The sequence below is a fragment of the Nyctereutes procyonoides genome, unplaced genomic scaffold, assembly GCF_905146905.1.
Source record: "Nyctereutes procyonoides isolate TBG_1078 unplaced genomic scaffold, NYPRO_anot_genome, whole genome shotgun sequence".
Classification (NCBI taxonomy): Eukaryota; Metazoa; Chordata; class Mammalia; order Carnivora; family Canidae; genus Nyctereutes; species Nyctereutes procyonoides.
The window spans coordinates 62,731,228-62,745,122 of record NW_026575046.1 but is presented as its reverse complement, the minus strand read 5'-3'; the positions used below and the strand labels follow the sequence as shown (position 1 = coordinate 62,745,122).

The following is a 13,895-nucleotide window of genomic DNA, read 5'->3' as shown; positions in this document are numbered from 1 at the left end:
TCACTGTTGCTTCCTGGTTTAACTTTGGCTCACAAGATGCCAATGAATTTGAATTTATCTACTCTTCAAGAATGAATTTACCATAGAGGAAACTTTGGTAGATTTAGCAAAGCATAGCAGTGGCCAGTTAAATGCGAGTTTTGGCATTTGATTAGTCAAAGAAAGGCTTCTTTAGGTGTGGCCTTTATACTGCTTTCATTAGAATCACCTGGTTTCTTGTTAAAATGTAGATTCCTAGGCTCCATTCCAGATGTACACACTAAAATTTAAGATCTTTTAACCTGTGTTTTAATACTTTTTTGAGGGATAGAAGAGCATTTTGAAAATGGGTAAAGCATAGTCCCGGTGTTTAAGAATATTATAGTCTGTTTTGGTTTGGAAGTTTTAAAAAATAATATGACAGTACAAGTGATAATCACAATGCAGTTCAAAATTTTTGCTAAAAAAATTTTGCTAGGTATACTTAATATAAAACTTGTATCTAAAAAAACTTAGTATTTTTATAGTTTAAGAGAGATTGGAGAATGTTTAAGATAGCTACTATCAGTAACCAATTTACAAAATTATTAATGAGCAAAAAATTCCCTAGAATCATGTTTAGTTTTACCTCTCATAAAGTAAATAATTTATGAGCAATATATAAATAATAGCACTAATATTAAGCTGAGAGGCAGACTAGGTACTAGTCTTACTTCTTTCTTGCATAATTCCTTTACTTTCTCTTAGCTGTGTTTTCTTATCAATGAAATGATGCCCTTAGGTCAGTAGTGTTTAACATGGCAGATCCTAACCACATATGTCTATTTAAATTAATGAAAATAAAATAAGTTAAAATTCAGTTCCTTGGATGTATCAGTCACATTTCAAGTGCTCAAGAGCCACATGTGGATACCTTATTGGACAGTGCAGTTACAAGATATTTCCAGTATTGCAAAGTTCTGTTGGACAGGGATGCTTCAGATCTAAGATTTCTCTAAGATTTGTGTCTTCTTCAAAGAGCCTAGTTCTAGTGGTTTTCCTACCTGCTCTCCTGTTAAGTAAACACATGATGCTTGGAGTTTTGGGGTTTGCTTTCTTCTGATCTTTCTTTCTTTTTGGTCGCTCTGTTCACAGGTCAATACTTCTTCGAAGGCTCTGTAGTCTGATGGGCACTGTATTCTTGCTTCGCTGCTTTACCATGTTTGTGACCTCCCTCTCCGTGCCAGGACAGCACCTGCAGTGTACTGGAAAGGTAGCCTGCTACCTTCTTTATCATTCATTCTTATTCTTGGGGGGTTGATGGCACCATATATATATAGTAGGGCTAAGACTCTACTTTTAATGGTAAAATGTCTTTTAGGGGTGCCTAGGTGGTTCAGTTGGTTAAGTGTCCGACTCTTGATTTCAGCTCAAATCATGATCTCAGGGCTGTGAGACTGAAGCCCCTGCATCAGCCTCATGCACTGAGCATGGAGCCTGCTTAAGGTTGTCTCTCTCCCTGTCCCTCTCCCTCTGCCTCTCTTTCTAAAGGATGGATGGATGGATGAATAGATAAATAAATAAAATGTTTAAAACGTGCTTTTCAGTATTTTTCATTATCTGTAATAAACCTCTAGAAATAATTTGGTAGAAATCTTAAGCCAGAATCTACCTTCCTATTAACATCTGTCCATTGATACTGGTTCTGTGCTGTGGAGCTGTAGAAAACAAGTTTCTTTGAATTACCATTTTTCCCTTTCTCACCATCCTGAGCATCTTTAGTTCCTCATATTGATGTGGAAATGTTGGAATTTGGAGCAAGCAGTCATGAAAGAATTCTTGAGACATCTTCAGTGCAAAAAGGTGGTTTTATTAAAGCATAGGGACAAGTCTCATGGGCAGAAAGTGCTATACTGGAGTTGTCACGGGTGACTGATTGATTATATACCTTCCAAGTTGAGAGGGGGTTAGGGACTAGTATAATTCTTTAGAGAATTTTGGAAGCAAGGTTTCCAGGACCTTGAGCGGGCTAGCTATTGTCAGGAAAAGGTCATTTATTACTGTCTTGTTAAACCTTAGTCATGAGACCCTTCGGATATATATCAGGGGGCCATTATCTTGGAAGATGACTGCTAACATGTATCTTGGGGAATAGAGATAAAGTTTCCAAAGGAATTTGTATATGTTAAAGGAGAGTTACAGGATCTTGGAGATTAGGATAATGTTAAGCTAAAATTGCCATTGGCCCTTAGCAAAGTATTAATGTAGAGGCAGCTGAGTTCCTAGAGGAAGGTCACTCTGCCTGTCTCAGGGACTTGTCAATGGGCTGTAAGTTGTAAAAAAATTTAATTTTTTTCTTTTGCCGTTGTTCTCCACATCAATATGACATGACTGTGGTCCCTTCAATATCCTTACCGCTCCTTTTAAAAAAGTTTTCCGTTTGACCATATTCCATTTAAAATAAAGTACCCACTATTCTAAACTTGCTGTTTTCTAGGATATACTAAATAATGGCTAATTTATTGTTTTTGTTTTAAACTTTGTAGCTTATTTTGGTATGTTATAGACAATATCTTCTCTTCTGATTATATTGAGAGGGGAGAAGTTATGCAGATGGGAACAAAAAGACAAAACAAAAAAACAAACACTTCTAGAAACTTGAAAATCACCTGTACTTTATATACAGAATTGGCCTTTGTGACTCATTAAATTTGGACAAAAGAATTTATTATTTTACTTTTCTAAGCCTCTGTGCTTTAGTTATATGTTGCCAAATATTCAAATATATGTTAGCACCTTTGTTGTTATTTTAATATTGTTTGTATAAGTGTTAAACAAAATTGTCAGTTCTATTGTAATAGAAATAGTTGAAATGCCAACAAGGGAAAATTAAGCAGCCAAGGGATCAAGAACTAAAAATACAGCCGTGAGCTAAAGGGTGACAAAACTTTCTCCAGGTATTAGGAAACTAACCAGTAAGCAAGAGAGAAGGATTAATATAACGCTTAGGATTATTTATTGTAAAGGCAGTATTTTATATTTCTAAAAATATATAAATTGAAAAGTAAAAGCTCACATAATCCCCTCTTCTTTCAACCATCTCATAAATAATCCTGTTAATAGTGAGTATATAGCCACATACACTATTTTTAAGCATGCTTACACATTCACATAAATTTATATAGTACTTTCTTTTTAAAGACTTATTTATTTATTTATTAATGAGAGACACACACACAGGCAGAGGGAGAAGCAGGCTCCATGCAGGGAGCCCGATGTGGGACTGGAACCCGATGTGGGACTCGATCTCGGCTCTCCAGGATCAGGCCCTGGGCTGAAGGCGGTGCTAAACCACTGAGCCACCCGGGCCCGCCCTAGTAGATACTTTTTAAATAAAAGATAAGATTACATTGTAGACATTGTTTTTTAGTTTATATTTTATTTAATAGTATGTTGTTTACTTAATTCTGAAGAAATACATATGGCTGTACCTCATCTTTTTAATAGCTGCAGTGTTCCACTGTATGATTTACCAGTTTCCAAATGATGTACATTTATGTTGTTTCCAAATCTTACTATTTATAAAACGTACCGTCATGAATGTTCTTGTGTGTTTATGCATTTTCATTTATTTAATGGTCTACTTAACATAAATTCCTGGAAGTAGGATTATGAAATCAAAGAATATACACATCAAATACATTTTGTACAAACATCCAGTAGAAAAAAACAAACTTTTCACTATGACCAACACTGTATATGTGTCAGTTTCCCCAACCCCTTGCCAGCACTCCTTATCAATTTCTGGAGTCATTGCCATTCTGATTAATGAAAGATGATGATATGAGACTTTTACAGTGTTATGTTTTAAAGATTTTTATTTATTTATTTGCATGAGCAGGGAGAGAGAGTAAAAGAGAAAGAGACCCCCACTGGGCAGGAAGCCCAATATGGGGCTCAATCCTAGAACCCTGAGATCATGACCTGAGCCAAAGGCAGATGCTTAACTGACTGAGCCACCCAGGTGCCCCTACCAGTCTTACGTTATATATTTAAATCTTTACTCTTTTGAATTTATTTCTGTACGTGCTATGAAATAGGGGTAGAATAATTCCCCCAAAATAGTATGGTAATTGATTAGAAGAGATTTTTTTAAAGAAGAAAAATAGAAGCTTACTCCACTGAAAAGAGAATTTCACGTAGCTGAGGGATTTAATTGTAGGTCAGCCACTAAGAGAATGATATATGTACATAGGGCTGTAATGTGTGCTACAAAAATAAATTAGACACCATCCCTCTACAGTATGGATAGCTCCTTTTCTGTCTCTAAGGACTGTTTTTCATTATCAGTTAGTTATATATGGACATTTCTATTCAAATCTGCCCTGAATGCTGTTAATTGCTTTACATTATAATATAACCTACTTATTGACCTGTATTATTTGTAGCAGTTAAAAATAGAAAGTTAAGGTGATAGTAACTAGCGATCACATCCCTTATAGTAAACTCCATAGGGCATTTTCATTGAAATAAAATAATTGCTTGAAATGTCATTCTCAGAAGTAGAAGGTTTAGGCACAGAACCAAGAACCTACCTGTTTTTAAAATGTAGAATGCCCACCTTAAGTAAAGAAGATACAGAATATTTGGGACATTTAAAACTGGAAGGGATAGAAAGACTTGAGTAACTGAACGATGATTGCTTTCTTTTGACTGGCATCACTGCCCTTGGCTGAGAATATTTTCCTAGCAGTCTCTATTCTTCACTGCCTGATTTTTTACTTTCACAAGAGTACCATCTCCATCCCTATTCTCATTAGAGGTCTTAGAAGAACAAACTATGTGTATTTTAGTAACTTATCTTTCCTTTTCTCCAATAATAAATTCATCTTCCTGTCCTGCCCTTCACTGAGGCAGAAAGGGAAAGTTCGGTGTATATAATTAGCAGGTGAGATTTCTAATGAAATCATGATACCTAATAAGGTATGTCTGTTGTTAATTAGCCATAGTAGAATCTTTAAAACATAGGACTTTTTTTTTTCTTTGTGAGTTTTTTTTTTTTTGAAGATCTAATTGACATTATTAAATTACTTTATGAATTGGGCAGTACCCCATCTAGCAAGTAGAAAGGCCCTGAAAGACAGAACTTTGGGGGATGCCTGGGTGGGTGGCTCAGTGGTTGGGCATCTGCCTTCGGCTCAGGGTGTATTCCTGGAGTTCTAGGATCAAGTCCCACATCGGGCTTCCTGCATGGAGCCTGCTTCTCCCTCTGCCTGTGTCTTTCTGCCTCTCTCTTTCAGTGTCTCTCATGAATGGATAAATTAAAAAAAAAAAAAAAAGACACAGGACTTTGGAATTGGATTTCCTGGATGTGCATCCTGGTTAAGTTACTTATTAGCTGTTTGACCACTCTAAGCCAGTTTCCTCAGCTGCATAATTAAATCACTTCACAGGATTGTTTTAGAAATTAAATAGAGTAACACATAAGCACTTAGCAGCATGTCTTACACATAGTAAATGCACATAACATGTTAGGATTTTTTGTACTGTTATTGTATGTTAAATGCCATTTAAAAATTAAATGCCCATGCTTTTTAAAAGAGTGACTGTTACTCAAATTCTTAAACTCTTCCTCAAAATAGATTACTTTCTTACACTTATGTACAGGAGTGGGGATTAGGTCTGACTGGTAATAATAGGAAATTCAAGATGGCATGGTTTTAATAAACAATGATTTGTTCTGTCTCATAAGAGAAATCTGAAACTAGGTCATGTGTAACTATATGTACTTATCAAAAACCTATGATGCTTCTCTCTTTCTCCTCTCCTGTCCTAACACTTGTCTTGCATCCTCAAGGCCACTTAGTGGTCCAGGATGGCTACTGGAGCTTCAACTATCAAGTCTGAGTTGTAGGCTTTCAGAAGGAAAGGCAAAAGAGACTTCATCTGGTTGTTGTCCCTTTGCTTTATAAGTCACCTTCCCAGAAATCTTTTACACTTCCACTTATGTCTTATTATATAGAACTTAGTCACAAAACCATACCAAGCTGCAGTTAGGCTAGGGAGGCAGTGTTTTGGTTGAGTTCGTTATTTCAAATAAATCTGATATTCTGTTACCAGTGAAGAAGGGAAGAATAGAGATTGAATGGTAGCCATTGTCTCTGTTATAGTTTATTTCTTATTGGCAAGAACTGCCAGCAAATACTCCTGTATTATTGGATTAAAAACTTGAAAATATTTTGTGTAATAGTGACTTTTTTCACTGTAAACGAATCCTTAGTAGAGAAATTTGTATTCTACTGATTACATTTAATTACCAGAATATATCTGACCATCCTTTAATATCTGGAATTAATTAAACTGGGAGTCTGGTTGCTTTTGTTTAGATCTTATTTCTAAGTCATTCAGCGTTGGAATTTCAAATGTGAGTGGATGTTTGGAAGCCCCTACCTCTCCAAGCACTTGAAACACTAATTTGTAGCTTTCTTTATAGATATATGGCAGTGTATGGGAGAAACTGCACCGGGCCTTTGCCATTTGGAGTGGCTTTGGGATGACCCTAACTGGTGTTCACACTTGTGGAGATTACATGTTCAGTGGCCACACAGTCGTCCTAACTATGCTGAATTTCTTTGTCACTGAATGTAAGTATTTCTTTAGTGCTTCCATATATATTAGATGACTGGCTGCAGAGGAGGCTGTTGGAAGGGTGTCAAGTTCTATGAAGAATGAGAGTGACAGACTGACCTAAGAAACATGTGACTTGGGATCCCTGGGTGGCGCAGTGGTTTGGCGCTTGCCTTTGGCCCAGGGCGCGATCCTGGAGACCCGGGATCGAATCCCACGTCGGGCTCCCTGTGCATGGAGCCTGCTTCTCCCTCTGCCTGTGTCTCTGCCTCTCTCTATCTCTCTGTGACTATCATAAATAAATAAAAATTTAAAAAAAAAAAAAAGAAAGAAACATGTGACTTAGAAGCATTGGAAAGAATGTGGTTTTAAAACGATCTTTCTGTCCTTTTCCCAGATACACCAAGAAGCTGGAATTTCTTGCATACTTTGTCCTGGGTTCTCAACCTCTTTGGAATCTTCTTCATTTTGGCTGCCCACGAACATTATTCCATTGATGTGTTTATTGCCTTTTATATCACGACAAGACTCTTTTTGTACTACCATACTCTAGCCAATACTAGAGCATATCAGCAGAGTAGGAGAGCAAGAATTTGGTTTCCCATGTTTTCTTTTTTTGAATGCAATGTTAATGGTACAGTACCTAATGAATATTGTTGGCCATTTTCAAAACCAGCAATAATGAAAAGATTAATTGGATAAAGTCAATCTTTATAATGGGTTCATGATTAAATATACTGTAGTTGAAAGTGAATAACTTTGCTTTCTCCCCCTAAGCTGTTCCTGGATTCCTTGCTTTTTGGCTTATATGTTGACAAAGTGAAGTTTCATGTTTTGAGCAAGGCTGTGATTATAGAAATCAAGAAAGAGCAGTCAAGAGTCCTTACATATTCGTTTGAATAGGAAGCTTAAGTAGATGTTTCTGACTCTTCTCTTTTGGCAGATTTAATGTTGTGATTGAAGTCAGGCTGTTACCCTCGCCTGTTGAGTACTTGTATTGAACTTAAGCAATTTGCTGGTTGAAAGTGTTTTTGTTTTGTTTTGTTTAACTTCATTAGGACTCTAGTCAAGAAATAATTTTTTTAAGCTCCTCATTATCTTCAAAGAAAAACCTCCATCAAATGAGCAGTACTTTTCTTTGAACTAATCTTTTTAAAAATGCAACTGTAGAAAGTGATCTGTATTACTAACAAATAATTTTTGCCTTCTGAACCATCTTTAAGAAAAGTATACTGAACATACCAGGATGCCTGAAAGAAGAAGAGAATGGAAGAGGCTGTACATGAGGTGACAAAGTACAAATATAGTACTGGCATTTTTCTCCAAAGGTGCAACAGAAGATGCAGTTCTTATTTTGTTCTGAGGGTTTAGTGTGACCATCAGTAAGTGTTTATGAGGGAGAAATGGCTGCATCCATAATAATAAAATTGGCTTAATTTTAGTCAGGTAGGTACCTGGAACAACTTTGTGCTATAGTTAGCTAGACATATGACAGCCCAATTTTATGCCTTTAAGTGATGTTATTTAATGAGCAAAATAGTGGAATGTTTTACTAAATGTTAGATAAAGTTCTAATGTCCGTGAATAGGGAGGTATGCATGCAAAGAATATTTTTTCTGTGTTCGAAAAGAACTTTATTACAGGTTGCAGGCATAATACAACTTTTTGGTTTTTGAAATTTGTCATTCTTGGCCATCAGAAGTGAACAGTGTCAGACATATTTGGATATGAAAAGGTTTTGTTATTTTTCATTTTTAAATATAATTGTGTACATACATTCTTTGGTCTTAATTTGGCAGTCAGAAAGTGATACAACATAGTTGCTGTTTACAACACTAGAAATTTAGTACCTTAAGTAATTTGACCATTGTGAAAACATTTGTCACTTTACTTTTTAATGATTTTGGTTAATAGTTATGACAGTAGAACAGTTATGGAATTGGATTTTGAGCCCCAACTGGTTGAGCTTAGCTACTTGGCATATTAATTGTATAGTTTTTACATTCCATTTTAAAACAAGGAGTCAGAAAAAGTGCTGGCATATTGAGGTCTAAAATTAGGCCGCTTAGAAGCCCACTGTAATGTGGGTGAAATATTTTATTTTTGCACTTTGAGTCATATTCCCACCCCTGTATAAGTTACAGAGGATCCTGAATGGATTGGACAGGAAAAGAATATTATGCAAACAAGTTTCAACCAGTGCTGAATGACCCCAATTTGAGTCTACTCTTTTTTTTTGTTCTTGAGTCTACTCTTAACATTATTTTTTCTCACTTGAGAAATGGTACAAGGCAATTCTAGTTTTATTATGCATTTAAATCTAATACTTTAGAATCTTATAATATCTTAAATTGTTGATTCTAATATATGCAAGAGACAAAAATGTCAATGTTTCACTAAGGAAACTGCATAAACATGAGGGATGTTTCCTGTGCTACCTAGAGTACTTTGACCCTTGAGATAAAAAAATGTGTAACTGCCATTCTTTCTAAGGGACAAGTAAGACTGTATTTAGCTAGGGAGGGACGAATGTTGGCTTTTGGAAAAATGTTTGAAAAAAATCTGTGGCAACATTAATTCAAGAATGTCAGATAGTAACTTAATGGTAAATTTCCTAACATCAGTGTTCTTTCCTTCTTATGGATTCTATTCTAGAACAAAATAGAAAAAAAAAATTGCAACTAACTTTGCAGAGCTAATGACATTGAGAGTGCCTAACAGTAGACTGCAATGAAGATTATAAAATAAGTTTTCAGCTTTGCATTTATCATATTTGATTTGAGGTAAAGGTAAGGTAAATTTACATTTTATTGTTATAACTAATACAAGGCAGTGTTTACATAAATTCATCATCTCCAAGTCTCTTTCTTGGAAAACTTTGACACAAAATTATTTTCCATTTTTTTTAATGTGAAACCTATATTGTAGTTGTTTTTTGTTTTGTCCAGAAATTTCCAGATTTTGTCTTTGTATTTTTTTTTTTCTTGTCAAAGTGTAAACCATTGGAAGAGTGGTATTTATATTCACATTTTGGTGTGAATGTGGCCAGGTAGAAAAGCTCCATGCCTTAGATCTATGTATTTTTTGACCCTCTCTACAGCTGCAGGCTTATGAGAGGCTTATATCCTTAAATACTGAGACCTCAGTATAGAAGGAACCAAGAAGGCTTTTGGTTTGGGCATACAAACTGGAGATTATATTGAAAGTCCTTGATTCATTTCTCTATACTCCTGGGGGCAATATAGTCTTTTTATTCTTTTCTTTTTTCTTTTCTTTTCTTTTCTTTTCTTTTCTTTTCTTTTCTTTCTTTCTTTCTTTCTTTCTTTTTGTCTATGCAGGACATTGTTACTGAAGGGTAATTGAAGTTCACAAGGAGTAGGAGGTTTTGAAGAAGGCAAGTGTGCTGTTATCACTGAATAATTTGGGAGAAATTATTTGGCTGTGCTGCAGAATTCTCAAATGGCTATCCTCTCCATAGTTCTCTATGGCCAGAATTGCTAGGGTAAAAATACAACTTCCATATGCTGGGTCTATTTAGTAGTTTGTTGATGTTTGTTTGTTTTAAATCAGAGAGCAATGAGAATACCCTTAGAACCAATCAGCTAAAGAAATGTGAATTGTTCATGAGAAAAAAATCTGTTGACTGAGAGACCTTCTGGTTGTGTAACTCTGACACTGCAAGTGGTATGTTTTCTTACTCTGTACCTGCGTGTTGTTACTTAGAATTCCAAAAATCTTATAATTTGTAAACAGAACAGAGAAGCCAAGTCCTCTTATAGCCAAAATGAAACAGTCTGTTGGAAAAGTGTTATTTATATATTCAAAGTCACATTCATAACAGTAACCTGCTTTGAGTGTATTCAGCAAAAGGCAATGCATCATGAGTTTTTTAGTAAACATTTTTTAAAGATTCTTATTCCAAAATGCTTGAGAACGTTAACCATATTCTTGTTTTAAGTTCTGTGATCTAATAAATTTAATTTTTTGGTAGTCTTTTTGTAGACTTAAGTTATCCCTTACTAAGAGTAATTACAGTAATAGTCCTGTGTCAGTTCTTTCAGGTATTCAGGCATTTGAGACAAGAATATTCTAATAGTCCAATAGCTTTCTTAAACTGTATTGGTTTCTTTTAGATAGTTTCAAAGCCAACAAAGCATGTCAGTTTTAATGCCATCTTCATTTGGCAGTTAAAGATGGTTTGCATTTGTAAAAAGTGTAGCCTGAATTATCCTCATACCTCTCTAGAGACTTGTTAGTAACATCAAGTCAGACTGCTTCAGGTGACCAGTGAGAAAAGAGAGAGGTTGAGGGTTTTTCCCTCTTTGTGTTTGAGTGGCTCTGAATGACTGAAATTACTGTGAAAGTAGGTTTTGGTCTTCCCTCTCACCTTTCACATCCAGTAAATGCTACCAATTTCAAGTAAAACGTGGCTTATATGAAACCTATAAACCATAATTCAGCTACCAGTAAAGGTGTTTTTAGAATGTGTTCTACCCTAAATTAGCCAAAGACTTTTTATTCAGTATTCCATGTTAAGCATAAGGAAGGGGAGAGAGATGGAATACTATGATCATTTTATTATTTCAGATGTTTCAGTATGAACTGGGTTGTCTGAATGGCTGCCAAGCCATGTTAATAATGTCATCTTAAAAATGCTTAATTTTAATAATTTTTTATCTGGAGAATCTATGGACTGTTAGGACAATTGAAGTATTTCTGATATGGAACAAAAGAAGAACTGGTACTTAGTGGGGGAGGCAAAATTAGCTTGGACTAAAGTGGGCATGTTTTGTTTTAAGAACTCTACCTAAATGTAACTCTGTCCACAGAGAAACTAGTATTACTTGAAGATGTGAATGTTCCTGTGGTAGCCATATCTTGAAGCACAGTGTTGTATATAAGTAAATATATTGATTCTAAATTAAATCCAGATTTAACTAATATATTATTTTATATCTTTGTTGTATTAAAATGTTTAAAAACACTAAAAATAAAACATTTGAAAGTTGAATTGCAGTCTCTTATTTGAAAGTCTTTGCATTACTAATGCAGCTCGTCTATTTTTTATACGGTAAATTTTTGTTTTTAAAGATTTTATTTATTCATGAGAGACACAGAGGGAGAGAGAGGCAGAGACACAGGCAGAGGGAGAAGCAGGCTCCATGCAGGGAGCCCGACGTGGGACTCCAGGATCACACCCTGGGCTGAAGGCAGGTGCTAAACTGCTGAGCCACCCAGGGATCCCCTACAGTAAATTTTTATTTTTGTCAATGATTGGGCCCAGCAACTTTAAATCTTAATATAGTATCTAGTTCCTGGCATTTACAAGTTCTTAGTTGTCTATTAGATAAGCCATTTGCCCTTTCTCCTTTCTATTGTGTACATTAGAAAAGAAAAGTAATCTTCGTGAGACCACTAGAAGAATAGTGGATTGAGGGGGAGGGAAAAGAAGCAAAAAGCTAATTATTCCTGGACACATTAAAGTTTTTGTTTGTTTGGTTTTGATTTAATTGTAGATTATATAGGAAGATGCCACCATCCTGGCAGGTCAGCTTTGGAAATAATGATGAACGGGGAAAGAAGGGAAAATAGCTCTTAGGAATAGGGTAGCTCCATAGCCCAGAACCATGGAGTAATTGAAACACTAAGCATTGTCATGGGACCTTATGAACTTAATTGTGACTGAACTTATTTTCATGACCATTAGTAATTGTAGCCTCTCTGGTGGTGGCCCCAGCTAGTTTCTCTTGGGAACTCTGGGAAAGAATAATCCAGGATAGACCTAGAGGCTACTTGGTGGAATAGAAAATGCACTGGATTTAGACTAGGAGGGCTTGGGTATGGGTTGCATCTCTGCCGCTGATTAAATTAGGCCTTTACTTCCAGCATCACTTAAATTTATGTGTAAAAAGGGGAGAAAAAAATGCCTATCACATAGGTTGTATTAAAGACCAGATATGAAATACTATATACCCTTGCTGGCTTAGTAGCAGTTATATAATGCTGAACTATTAGTTGAATTGAGGTCAATAAAACAGGGCCTATGCCTCCAGGAAATTAGTAATCTACCTGGGAATTTGACATGAAAAGGTAGCCAACATTCATTGGTAGAATAAACCCATAGTTTTAAAGCTGCCTGGTTGAACATCTTCAGGGATAGAGGAAAGGGAGTTGAGGAGTTTGTACCATTTTCACACAGAGCTGGTGCTGTACATATTTAGTTTTCCTTGTAGGCTTTCCCTTTGAAAAAAGAGCTGAGGATAGGGGAGGGAAATGTTTGGAAACAGCTGAGTCAATAGATAATTTTCTGTCTTCATTTAATGGTAGCTTGGGAGAGGAAGACTCAGTGGGGACTGAGGGTCCAAGCAGAATTTAGTGTGTAAAACTTGAACTGAGCCCTCTCTGAAGGAAGAATTCTTAAGGACATGATGAAAGGTTTAGAAGACTCCGATTGTCATGCAAAAAAATGGATTTGTGTATGTATTAGGGAACTGTTGACAGGGTATGTGTTTAAAAAAAATAGTTTTAAAGATTTGTTATTTTAGAGAGCATGAGGGTAGGGGGAGGAGTAGAGGGAGAGAGAATCTCAAACAGATTTCCCCACTCAATGTGGAGCCCAACACAGGGCTTGATTCACAACCCTGAGATCATGACCTGAGCTGAAATCAAGAGTCAGACACTCAGCTGATTGAACCACCAGGTGCCCCAACAGGGTATGTGTTTTTAATAGAAGCATTGGAATGCCTGTTGACAAGGTCTAAATTGTTGGGACAGGTGTAAGTAGTTTTATAAACAGGAGTTAGTAAAGGGCACAAGTGTAAGTCAAAAAAAAAAAAAGGTAGGATGATGGAAAACTACACAAAAGGTCAAACTGGAGATGAAAGAAAGACTACAGACCCCAAGATAGGTCAAGGAACCAGACCTGGGTACAGTTTGTAGGAAGCCTCTCTACCAGCCAAGGAAGATTAATACACCCCAAAAATGAACTGCCAAGTGCTACTGGCTTGTGTAATATGACTGTAGGATATAATATACCCTGTATCCAAAATTGTCTTTTTTTTTTTTTTAACAAAGATGATCCTAGATAGGATTTTCTTTCTTTTTTATTTTTTTTAAGATTTTATTTATTCATTCATGAGAGACACACAGAGAGAGAGGGAGGCAGAGACACAGGCACAGGGAGAAGCAGGCTCCATGCAGGGAGCCAACGTGGGACTCAATCCCAGGACTCCAGGACCCATGCCCTGGGCCGAAGGCAGGCACTAAACCACTGAGCCACCCAGGGATCCCCAAAGTTGTCTTTTTTTTTT

At 36.1% G+C, this 13,895-nt stretch overlaps 1 protein-coding gene across 4 annotated transcripts in view; it reads left to right on the top strand.

The window, feature by feature from the left end:
• SAMD8 (sterile alpha motif domain containing 8) overlaps positions 1–11,596 on the top strand; it is a 50,005-nt gene extending 38,409 nt beyond the window's left edge. For all 4 annotated transcript variants that reach the window (XM_055325292.1, XM_055325291.1, XM_055325295.1 and 1 more), the window contains exons 4-6: positions 1,114–1,231; positions 6,452–6,602; positions 6,983–11,596. In XM_055325292.1, coding sequence (XP_055181267.1) covers positions 1,114–1,231; positions 6,452–6,602; positions 6,983–7,287 — 574 coding nt within the window. In that variant the 3' untranslated portion in view covers positions 7,288–11,596. The remainder of the gene's footprint in view (positions 1–1,113; positions 1,232–6,451; positions 6,603–6,982) is intronic.
• Positions 11,597–13,895: the final 2,299 nt, after the last annotated feature.